Below are 13192 nucleotides of genomic sequence, written 5' to 3' on the forward strand. Positions count from 1 at the left end.
CCATGCACCCACAGAAGAAGAGAGAATCAAATTGCAAAAGGCCATGACAGTGCATTAAGGTCTTCCTAATTCTTTATATGACATTTATGTGCCATAAAAGACACACATTAAAATTCTTTTTAAAAAAATGTAGCAGGATTCCCTGAATGATAATTTTCACTGTTGTCCCAGGATTATATGGCTACTTTCATTGAAAGTTCAGTTCATATCTACATTGTATAATTTTTAATCTGAAATGTGTATCTGCTCTTTGATATATAATTGTGTAACTTAAAAGATAACAGATTCCTGGACTTTTTGTATATACATAAAACTGTAAGGAGTTTTTAAATAATGAATAGATAAGGTATTCTCATAAAGTTTTATGCAGGTTGCAAAAAAGAAAAAAAATACTCTATTGTCTCCATAGATGCCTAAGATAAAGTCATTCTGATTTAGAGATTTGTCTTAAGACATCAAATCTAGCTAATGAGAAAATTCTTTGATACTTGAAAAACTGTAACTATTTAAGGTAACTCTTTAGAGTATAAGAGGGTCACTGTGGGAAGCAGTGAGATTAATCATATTAATTGCACAATTAAATTTAAATCTAATTTAAATAAAATGAAATGAAATTTTGGCCTTGCTCCATTACTCCATTACTTTATTCTGATCAAATCGACTTTTAGAGCGTATGTAACAGCATACAACTCAAAAGTAAAATGCCATACTTTCATCATGAAAAGTTTCGAGGCCTCAAATTCATCTGTGATTTGTCTGGCTACAGCCTTGAATCCATATCGCTAAAGCTTTGGGATCACCACTGAGCTTCACATTTGTTTCTCAAATAAATGTTTAGGAGAGCCCCTTTAGCAGTTAAGTTTTTGTTAAAAAAAAAATCACAAGATTGTGAAACCTGCAATCTTAATGCCTACACTTTATCCCTTGTTTCTAAAGTCAAGACTTCAGTTAAAGTATAAATGATTTCAGCTTTAATCAAAGATAAAAGAAGAATCAAAAATAAATATATAAGACTAGACAGCGCTAGCAGCAACACTGGGTAATTAAAAAAATGTTAAGTAAAGTTTGAGAACCCTGTAATTCTTTTCCATAATACTCTGTAGGACCTTTTAATAAACTTACAAGAACAGCAATGTATGAACCATATGCATATATTTTTAAAGCTCGTACAATTACACCTTATGTGTAATGTCACAGCTAAATGTAGTTTAGTTATTGGTCTGACAGAAAACAGTCTGGGCAAAAACATTGCAGCTATGCCAAAAAGAAAAGGCATATTTACTCACCTACAACCTGGATGATTTCGGCCAGTAAAACTCCATCGGTCACATCTTGCTGCAGATCTTTTATCAAACGTTTATGGCCAGATTTTGCTAGATAATGATTGGCCCAATCTGTATAAATCTGTGGAAAGGAAAAAAGAGAGCCAAAGTTAGGCCCTTTTCTGTTGAAATCATTAATTTCTCACTTAAAATTAACGAAAGCCAACCCCCCCCAACTTTGGCAGCCTCTGGAACAAGTGAGACAAAGTGTTTCCCTTCTTCTCCCAAACCAGTTTGAAGCAAAGTTAGCAACATTAAAATTCAAGGCATTGTGCTGATCAAGTATTCAGCTTATTATACCAGGGCTTTCTTGTATAGAGAAATTTGACATCAGAGCAGGAGGAAACTAAAGAAAGCTTCTAAACATGCTACAGTCTGAATTAATAAGTTATCAGACCTGGAACTAAACAGTCTGCATAAGAGACTGGGTTGGATTTCTCTACTAAAGTCGACATTTGCCTTTTGTATCCTTATCAAGAAGCCATACCGATACTGAAATGTATGATTGTGCATATGTTTACACCAAGTTTCGTAAAAGTAAATAATTAGGGTACTTTAAATGGATACATTCTTTTAAATTGCAGTTAACCAGAAATGTAAATTACATTAGCCACTACCGCATAGCACTGGATTGTCAACAGTTGTAAAAGGGCTATTCAGGGTAAGGTTTGTAATATGCAAAGTGGTTCCCCCCCCCCACAAACAGCTTAAAAAGTCTATGAATCTTGACAATTTCTCCTCTGTTAGTATTTCCAAGAGGGTGTACACATATACAAACTTGCATATTCACAAAAACGTACATGGCTGATTCCTATTTGATGTAACTATGTTCCAACTTGCTTAACTTGCTTAATTTGATAATAAATTTGATAATAATAAATAAATAAATAAAACCAGACATAAAACAAAGTCTTAGAAACAAGTAACTCAAGCTAAAACCATTAACTCTGCATCCTGGAAAGCACTGATGCAGTTAAAATGTACATTGGCATTTGAAATGCAAAACTTTGCTCCACTTCTGAAATTATAAAGGCAGATATCTTCATACAAACAATTTGAAAGGAAGCCCTACTGTAAACAATGGAAAGTGCTTCTAAATAAAAAGATTCATAAAAGGTGGTTGTTTATGTCCAGTCAGGTCCGCCAGTGAAAACCCCAGGTGGTGCGGTGGTAGAATGCAGTATTGCAGGCTAACTCTACATACAGTCTGGAGTTCAATCCTAAAAGGCTTGAGGTTGACTCAACCTTCCATTCTTCCGAGGTCAATAAAATGAGGACCCAGATTGTTGGAGGAGTCTGACTTTGTAAACCATTCAGAGAATGCTGTAAAGCTCTAAGGAGTGGTATATAAGTCTAAGTGCTATTGCTATTTTGAAAAGTGTGTTGTAAGAGTTAGATGGATGAACAGTGTTTTCAGTTGTCTTTTGCTATATTCAGTTGTATTAATTATTTGTTAGATTTATACCCCACTTGTTCTCCAAATACTCAAGATAATCTACATAGGGCCCACCTTTCCAATTTTATAATATTATATCTCATTACTCATTACATTATTACACTCATTACTGAAGACATGTACAGATTTCAATGGATAGTTAGGACTGCAGAAAAAACAATTGCTACCAGCCTGCCTTCCATTGAGGACCTGTATACTGCACGAGCCAGAAAGAGGGCTGAGAAAATATTTATAGACCGTTCGCATCCAGAACATAAACCGTTTCAACTCCTCCCTGTGGGATGCTTCTACAGGACACTGCATGCCAAAACAACTAGACACAGAGAGAGTTTTTTTTCTCATGCCATCACTTTGCTGAACACTTAATTTCCACAGTTCTGTCTTATATCTAAGTATATTTACCCATATAATATGGCTGTATTACTTTTATCCTTCTCATCTTTTCCACTACCTTCTCTTATTGGTATCATTATGATTAATATTACTTTGATATATGATTATTACTTTGTTGTTTTGCATGCACGCTGAGAGCTGATGTACCGGAGACAAATTTCTTTGTGTGTCTAATCACACTTGGCCAATAAAGTATTCTGTTCTGTTATCACTGTGTGAAGTGTCCTCTTGACACATCACTTTTACATAAATTTTCAGCATCATAGTGGGGAAAAAATTGTAAAGAGCACTTTTGCTATTTAGTTAAAATCTCAGAATGGTAAATGCATAAATGGCCAATTATTTTGCTTGACCAAAGCAGAAGAATGAAAGAAGCAAGGTTAGTGATAACACATGATAAACAGCTATGTTCTAGAAATAAGGTGTGGAAAAAGCTGTTTCCTGACATCTTTGAATATCAAAGATGTCATTACTACAATCAATTTGCTGAAAGGAACACATGTTTATTTGAATCTGATAAAATTGTATGTACTGGGAGAAAAATATATATCCTGCATTTTTGTTTTCTAGCTCAATATTATGAACACTAAATTAGCCAGGTCATTTCTCATTTTTAATTTCTTACTTTATATTCATTGCTAGCTTCCTTATTATACATTATACATCAAACCAATTATGGAACACAAACAGAAGGCTCCTTGCTGCTAGGCGTTGTAACTTAAGGTTTCCGCTGTTTTCCTTTTCACACTTAGATTCAACAGTATAAGTCCCAACTCGGTTGTTTGAGATAGGAACTACTGACAGCATACTGTGATTTCCAATGTTCCCTCTTCCTGTAATTAATGAATCAAAAGCTATCTAAAATTTCAAGGGACTGAAGAGATAAAAAAAGCAGTTGAAGATTGTAACAGACTGAGGAAATTTGTTATGTTGGTTTTCCTGAACATTATCCTTCTTGAAACTGTATTTATTTCTGAGCAAAAATACAATCATTTTCAGAGCTCATCAGCATATGAAGTTGCTGTATAATGAATGACATTGTTAGTTTGTATCTATAGAAACTATCATCTCTCAGCAGGTAGTGCTCCCATTAGGGTTTTCAGGCAGAAGATTTCCAGCAGTAGAGGATTGTCTAATAAAACATGTGCCCTACTAGTTGTGATGAAAGCAGTTCCCATCTACAGCTTGCCTCCCCATAGTTTCTTTCTTCAAGTGCTATCTCCATCACAGTAAACTTCTGATGATAGAACAATCCTCATTTAGATTAGAAAGTACTTTGAGGTGATAATTTGTCAATGGGGGGATAAAAATCAACACTTCTCACAAACTGTGTTACAAACTAGAATTTGTAGAAAAGCAGGTTGAACTGGAGGCGGAGTTAAAGATGTCATCACTTTGGAATCATTGCACAGGCACAAGAGACCAAAATCCATTTCCCTCCTGTGAATTCCATTGACTTTATCTAGCACTGATTTAGCTTTGACCATTAGCTGGTTAGATTCTTATGTATAAATGGCAATAATAAAGTTTTCTGTGCTTTGAACTCAACAAATGCTTCTGGTTATTTACCTGTGATAGAATTGCATCCAGAAGTGCCAGTCTGTTTGGTCCACTTTGCAAAAACTAGTTATTTTTTTTTTAAAAAAAGTTAGATAACTGAATTATCCTAACTAGTAGAGAAGATAACCCTGTATACCTTGTCAGGATGTGGCAGGCAAATTGTTTAAAAAAGTAAAACAAAAACAGCAGCAGAAGCCCAACTAAAGGCCTTGACAACCCAGAAGTGCCAGGAACTAAGTGTAAGGAAAAGTACCAGTGTCTAGAAAGATACGTGAGAGGAGGGGGGAAATGGCCTGGTGTGGGAAATCATATCTCAGCACTTTGGTCTCACTGGCTGTGCCACTTACATGCCTATTAACTGGTTGTTTCATTTAGAAGACCATCCTGTTTGTATCTCAGGGTTGTGGCTGTACTCACACACACACACACACACATATATAACTAACTGCTGCAGGATTACAACAATTGCATCTCACAGCTGCATGAAGGTTATTTTATATATAGACTTTCACATTCACTTTTCATACTTTAGATGTGAATTCAGGGTGTGACACATCAACACTGCTTTTGCAAATATAACCCAGCAGTTTTCAGTTCATTGCTGAAACACTAAAGGTGAGCAATCAAGAGTTTGACAGATATTTTCATAAAGTTAATGCAAACAGAACATCGCCTGCAAGAAACGAAAATAAGGCCTAAGGAAGTATCTCTTCTAAAATTAGGATAATTAAAAAACAACAGAGTGAGGAAAATATGCAATTCTGCTTCTCAAAAGTGTCGTGTTGTCAAAAGCTTTGACAGCCCAATGCCCATGGTTTGTGAACCCAGACCATGAGAGATTAATTAATGTATTCATCAGACACGAAGAAGGCTATCCTGTGTGCAAACGTTCCCATTGAAATTGAAAGAATTTTTTTATGTTTGACTTTGTAACTTAACAAACTCATTAATTTGAGATAAAATTTATTTGATCTAAAATTTCAGCTAGAATGACTTGATAAATAGGCAAGAAATCTGATAACATGATATTCTGTAATATATTGTATTATATACCGTGTTTTCCCGAAAATAAGACCCTGTCTTATATTTTTTTAACCCCGGAATAAGCGCTTGGCCTTATTTTTGAGGAAGTCTTATTATTTTGGGGCCTGTGGAACAAGATGGGGCTTCCCTTGACATCTTATCTGATTTCCAGCTCTGCATTTAAATATTTTTGGGTAGGGCTTATTTTTGGGGGAGGCTTATTTTAGCGCATGCACTCAAAAGCCCGATTGGGCTTATTATCAGATGTCTTATTTTCAGGGAAACAGGGTATATAAACATTATATATATAAACATAACAACATAATATGTATGTGTGTGTTACTGCAGAGATCTAAATTGTTATGAAATGTGGCAAACCAAATGTTCAATATGGCAAGGAGTACTGCAGATGTACAATACATAGTTGTATGCATTCAAATCCTACTCAGGCAATGAGAAGAATAAGAGCTAGAACCTGGGTTACAAGCAAATTCAAACATGACACACTTCATCCTTAAACAGGTCTCCAGATGGCTTCTAGTAAATTTTCAAGTGATGCTTATAAGCCAATATTGTTATTTTGTTGAAATTCTTAACAGTAAGGTAAAAAATAGAATTAATCATCTTAAACAGCATTATTTAGGGCTGAGAGTAACATATAGAGGGATAATGCAGAGGGAACAATATCAGTTCTCCAACCTATGATTTCACTTTTGGAGTGAAATAGCTCTTTTCAACTATGGAATTTAACAACTGCCAGTCTATAATAGAGAAGACCTCTGAAAAAATGCAACCAGGCCTGGGGGAAATAAGCAGGCATAAAAGAGACTATCCTCTCCATTTTATGATCTTCATTTTTGGAGGACCTGCCGGTGTGACTATGACTAGCCATTCACTCTCTTTATTGGTTATGGCAGTAATATCAGGAAGCCACAGTGTCAGCCTTATGAAAAGTCTTCCAGAACATCGATATTCTCACAGCTGGGAAACAAGCAAATAGCTTTTTGGGAAACGGTATGTTCTCCTTGGCAGCCAAATCAGAAGTGGAAGCAGTTCTTTGGTCTGATGGAAGAAGTCACTCCCTGCCTCCCTGCCATGGACCAACTGACCTCTGAAGGTCACTGATCTCCCTTGAGATTCTCCTCCACACAACACAGAATATTCACACTGATGATAGCTGAGGGAAATCCTAGTTTCCTACGTATCAGTTTGATATAGCTTCATCTTGCCTCAATGGCAGGTTGGTCCTCAGATGTGGGCTCTGATATGAAGACATGTCCTTACCAAATAGTAGGATTGGATCTTTAAAAAGAGCCAATCCTTATTTTTGTTTGGTTTTACTATATTTTTGTTAGCTTTTAGATATAAATAATTCTTACACAAACCAGAACTGAAGTCAAAGAAGCCAGTATTATGAAATGAAAGAATGAGAATAGTTCTATGAAGCTGGGCATCATCCTGTAAAATAAAATTCCTTAAATTTGGTTTTCCTGGGGACCAATCAGTTGAGGCATCTAGCATTGGGAATAGAAGGTATTTGGACAAAATGTTATAGCATCAGAAGACTACCCGTATTTTTCGGAGTATAAGATGTTCCGGAGCACCTATCTTTTTTGGGGAGGGAAAAAAAAATCTGCCTCTGCCTCCCAGCAATTTGCCTTGTTGCAGCAACCAGCAAACAGCCTGCTTTAGTTTCATTTTCATTTTCAGCAGAGCCTGATTAGCACGAGGAAAAAAAAATCTGCCTCCCAGCAATTTGCCTCCCAGCAAATAGCAGAGGCCCACGCGGCAATAGGCAATGGCAATCCCTGCAGCCTGAAACAGCTGAGGGTCGGGAGGCCAATCCAACTGACAATCAATTGCTTGTGTTAATCAGAATGTGCTGAAACTGAAACAGGCTGTTTGCTGTAAGGAGGTAAATTGCTGGGAGGCAGAGGCCAAAGGGTGGGGGCCAGTGGGTGGGCGGGGCTACATTTGGTGTATAAGACTCACCCAAATTTTCACCCTCTTTTAGGTGGGGAAAAATGCATCTTATACTCCGAAAAATACGGTATATTGTGCTCATGACAACGTCTACATAAAAACCTCAAACATACTTTGACCCCTAAAAAATAACAAAGGCAGCATAAAAGTTATTTTAAAAACTCTCAGAAAACTTTGTGTTCACACAAATCAGCTATCTTTAACAACATGCCAAGTTTCCTCACTGTTTCATTATCTATTAATTTACCAAGCATGTATCTTTCTGCTGCTGCTCTGAACATACAATTTTGAAAAATGAATCTGTCTCTGATGATATGGCTTAGGAAGACACTACAGTAACAGCTGAATGGTATATTTTTGGTTCCAAACATCATAATTAGAACTGGCCAAAGATTATGTTGCTTCTTACTAGCTTTTGAAATCAGTCAGAAGAAAAATCCACACACAGCCGGCATACTTGCAGACAATCCATATGCTAAAATGCCATGCGTCTGATCTTGTTCTCCAAAACCACCAGGGATTTTTTTGATATTCACACATATTTAAATTTAGCATCAGCAAGCTGAGGTGAACCTCACAAGAACATTTACATTTGTTGCTTGTCACAATCCAACCAAGTGCAAAATAAGAATTAAAGGTATTTTTTTCCCACCATAGTTACTGCTTTTCTTTTTTCTTAATTAATTTTAATTAATGCATTTCAAATTAAGTAAAATGCCTTGTAAAAGTATTATAACGATTCAAAGATAAAAGTTAGCATCACTTAGATATGTAAAAGTTAGCAACTGTGGACAAATTATTTAAAAAAATCAAGGTAATGTTTTATTAGCTAAATTGGATCAGCATATTTCTATGGGTTAAAAGAGATTCCTGGTTTTTTTTATATATATATATATATATATATATATATATATATATATATATATATATATATATATATATATTCACACAAATATTTGAGGCACTGATTTCCAGCTTTCTCTACTGATGGTCTCTAACAAAACTAGTCATTACTCTGGCGCATTTTAACTTATCTCCAGTAAAACAGGAACCTTTTAATATAATCATATCATTCCAGAAAGCACATTTCCCTTCCTCCCGAAACACTTGCATATTGACATTTTTAATACAAACTTCGACTTTTCTGTGTTTCGAAATCTTGCAATCTGTTCTAATTTTACAACTTGCATTCATTGTAAAATATCAATAATATCAATAATATTTAAACAAAAAATAGGTATGTGTATCTAAGACACATGTGTATTTTTATCAAACACTCAAACATTTATAAAGATTGTTAATGAACTATAGAAATAGCTGAAGCAAACATCTTGGATCAATAACAGAAAAATACCAACTTGAATAATTATAGCCTTGATCTTTAACATTTTATACATTTTAAATGCTATTCTAGCCTTAACTATCACACTGTAAACAAAGGAAGCATCTGTAAAATCAAACACCAAGAGCTATAAAACCAAGATGCAAACCCTAAGACCAATCAAACTGTGTAGATAATAGCACTGCAGTAATGAATAAGAAAACATAATTGCTTACTCTTTTACACTGATCATAGGAAATTTTACTTCTTTCATAAACTGGAATTCGGAAATTCATATTTACTGGCATTATCTCTAAAATGAAGATAGAGCAGACCTTGGCGATGCAACTTGCTGTTCTCTGTCAGAGGAGACACAGCAAAAGGCAAAATATACTCCAGCATGTGAACCTTGGTATTTAATTTTAGTGGAGGTCACCATTCACTCTGGTCAGATCTCCTTACACAAGATAAGGAATGCCTTGCTACTTTTGCACACCCACCAAATACAAGTCCCATATGACCCCAATACCTCTCTTCCCTCCTTTTCTTTCAAGTCTGTTTCCAGTGTAATCCTGAACCCTTGTTAAAGTTCACAAAACATCAATTGTTTTGAGGAGGGTGAAGCATACCTAGGAAAGTAATCATTTTATACCTTCAAACTATTACAACAAAAATATAAAAGGACAGGAGCACCAAACGTTATGTAAAAAAGGCAGGATCTATTTATTTGTTAAATTTCTATTTTAACTTTCCTCTCAAAGCTCAAGGCTTCGCATGTGGGAATCTCCCTTCATTTTTGTTTGATACATATCATCCCATCAGATTGGTTGGGGTGAGATATAATGGCTAAGGTCGCCTACGTTTTGTGATCAATTAGAATATTTGAATGTGGCCTCTTCAATTCTAGTCTAACATCTTAATCAAAAGTCCACAACGTGCTTTAAAAATGGCCAACGAGTTTATTTTGTTTCAGTATAGTTAGATTTTTTTTCAATAGTAGGATTTTATATATCCATCATTAAATCTGCTTTGTCCTTATTTCCTAAATGCATAGAACCTTGCTTTAGTTTCCTGTACTCATCCCACACTTGAAACTATCAGCAGAACAGCATGATTTTCTTGTTTACAATGGAGTGTTCTCCAGTGGCAGAAGAGTGATGGTGTTTAGCATTAAGTGGCCACTTCAGTTGGTGATAGCCAGCATATATTATGTTCTACAAAATGCACAATATATTTTGAACTTTGGTGTTGGAGAAAATAATCAGGAACTAACACCAGATAAACTACCCAGGAAGAAAGAATATCCTAATAAAGAAATGTCAAGGAAGAAACCACTCCATCCCAAGATTGGCAATGCAAGGCACTGTGCTATATATGAACAAGGAACAGAATCCATTCTGTTAGGAAATGGTTTTACCTAACTTGTTGGGTTGGCAATATATAAACCATCAATATTGCTTTTATCAAAATATAGATGTATGCACTGAAGCATTTCTATGAATCATTTAAGATTTTTGGAATTTAAGGTCAACACATTGCTTTAAGTCTGGAAGACAATAAAATGTTGGGAAAGCGTTTGAGGTCTTTATAAAATGTAACCCAGGGAACTCATTTGATTAAAGTGAGATGTTCAGTTCCAAATCAGGCTTCAAACTCTCATACATGCCATCCAAAAGTTCTTAAGAAGAAATCTATCATCTTCAGTATTACAATGTTCCTTGTAATATGGTGAAACATCAGTTTCAGTTCAAATCAACTTTTGGTGACTTCACGAGAACTATCTTGGCCACAGTAGTTTGTCACTGTTTTCTTCTGGGATGTTTTTATTTTTACATTTTTTTTAAAAAGTTACAGCCCTGGTATTCCCTGGAAATCTTCCACTTAAGTCACAAAGAGGACGAAGCCTACTTAATGTCCCAATCCACACGCAATTAGTCAGATCGTACAACCTGAAAGGTGAAAGTAAGAATGCAATTCCTCAATATTGTATTGCATGTGATCACTGTAATGATAACGTAATATTCAGTAAATTATGGCAAAGTTGAATCCTTGGAAAGGCTTGTATGTGTGTGCTTATATATGGCATGGACCATAAGTGTTTGGTTATACTTACAAAACTAGGTTAGTGAAAAGCAAAGGATGGTTAAATGTTACATAATGACACACATTTAATGATCAAAACAAAACCCTCCATCAGATATAAGTGGCATCAGTTCTACTGATGCAGTTATATGCAGTTCTACTGATGCAGTTACACTTTTGATGCTTTGTATCCATTAGATTCATAATTTGATACATGTTGTGTGTTTCTTAAGCTTACATCAAAGAACAATGTTGCAGTCATAAATCTTTTTAGATTTAGATTGTATTAGGTATGTCAAACAAGTTTTAAAATAACAAAGTGTTAAATTAATTCCAAAAGATAGAAAAGAAGTAATCAAATCACTTTGTCTCTGGCCATCTGTTTCAGAGATGTCAATTAAAACAAATCATCTACTAACTGATAACTCTTTACATTAGTTTTCTATTGTGATCCTTTTGTCAGCTGAGCTGCCCTAGCTTCTGTTCAGACATTTCTCAATGTAATAAATATCTAGCAGACTTCTCAATTACAAACTGATGGGGTTTCAACATAATAGTAAGAGTGGTTGAAAAAGAACTAAAACCATGAAAAAAGTTAGTAAGTTCTCCAGGTTTGACAAATGTTCCCCAAATTATATTGTGAGCCCTGGCTGGGAAAAGCTTCTCAAACCGTATCCATTCATGTGTAAGTCAATTCTTTTACTTGTTTATTTCCTTTCAAAGAACAGCAGTGACAATAGCTTGCAATGGAATAATTCAAGAAAAGTGAGAAGCAATTGTTTATTTAAGGAAATAAACTGAAAAAGAAAGGTGTAAAAAAAAGTTAAAGTGTTTGATGACTATTTTTGAGGGGGTCCTACAGAAGAACAGAGCACCATTCTGTTTGAAGTCGGATCATTTTTTTTAAAAAAAACATAATTTCTTTCCTAATTTATGTTAGAAAAAGATAAACTTAACCTAGATTAGACAAGTTCTTTCCTTTTACTGTAATATAACATGTGATTGTGTTCTTCTCGGCATAAGTATAAGAAACAGACTGTGGGATTTTTCTCTAGATTTCAGTTGTCAGAGTAAAAATGGTATCTGGAAGCTTTCGAAACAGATACACATATATGTTAGAAATCCAAAAATTTTCTCTACTGGTTCTATGGGCGTGGCTTGGTCGGCATGGCAGGGGAAGGATATTCCAAAATCTCCATTCGCACCCCACTCCAGGGGAAGGATACTGCAAAATCTCCATTCCCTCCTCTCCTGGGGGAAGGATATTGCAAAATTTCCATTCCCACCCCACTCTGGGGCCAGCCCAGAGGTGGTATTTGCCGGTTCTCTGAACTACTCAAAATTTCCACTACCGGTTCTCCAGAACCTGTTAGAACCTGCTGGATTTCACCCCTGTGTTAGATGTGTGTCAATATGCAAAATAGATCAATATACAGTAGTTGCCTGTATTTCTGGACATGCTTTGGTGTAGCTCTAAAGCTTTCCAGGGAAGTTCCTGCCCTTCAATACTCCCAAAGAAGAAGGAAAGAAAGACAGTCTACATAATATCTTCAAAGCACAAGTGCCAGATTATCTCTCTCTCCAACAATCCTCTTTGCATGAATTGTGAACATACATTAAAACCAAAAAGTAGCTAGTTTAGCTAGGTTGATTGAATTGACTTGGAATTCGCTATGATAGTTTTCATTCTCTTCTTTTGTATTCCACCTTTCCCAATTACCCCCCTTTATAACTACAGATTTATCTTCATAAGGGAATTTCTCATTAAAGCCTTCCACATATCTGCCTCTGACATTATACATGTCTGGATTTTAGGCAAGAAAATCCAAAACATGTTATATTCTGTTTGTTTTATAACTGGCTGGATTGAGAGGACCTTATTAGGAAAGCTAAGAATTTCCTAGCTGGACAGACAAGAGAGGTTTCAGAAGTTTCAGACTGATAGATAGAAGCATTAAGTTTGAAATAACTGGCCTTCCCAAAGGACACAAAAACTATAAATTATCTCTATAATACAGTCTGACGTTTATATATTACACACAGAAAGAAACA

The 13192-nt window shown here is 35.4% G+C and overlaps 1 protein-coding gene across 2 annotated transcripts in view; it reads right to left on the reverse strand.

The window, feature by feature from the left end:
• The window catches only part of NAV2 (neuron navigator 2), a 298412-nt gene that overhangs the window by 210744 nt on the left and 74476 nt on the right, over positions 1-13192 (reverse strand). For both annotated transcript variants that reach the window (XM_070935086.1, XM_070935079.1), the window contains exon 2: positions 1287-1404. In XM_070935086.1, the coding sequence (XP_070791187.1) occupies positions 1287-1404 (118 nt within the window). The remainder of the gene's footprint in view (positions 1-1286; positions 1405-13192) is intronic.

The sequence above is a fragment of the Pituophis catenifer genome, unplaced genomic scaffold (genome assembly GCF_029215685.1).
Source record: "Pituophis catenifer annectens isolate HBS135680 unplaced genomic scaffold, rPitCat1.0.hap2 SCAF_1, whole genome shotgun sequence".
NCBI classification, from domain to species: Eukaryota; Metazoa; Chordata; class Lepidosauria; order Squamata; family Colubridae; genus Pituophis; species Pituophis catenifer.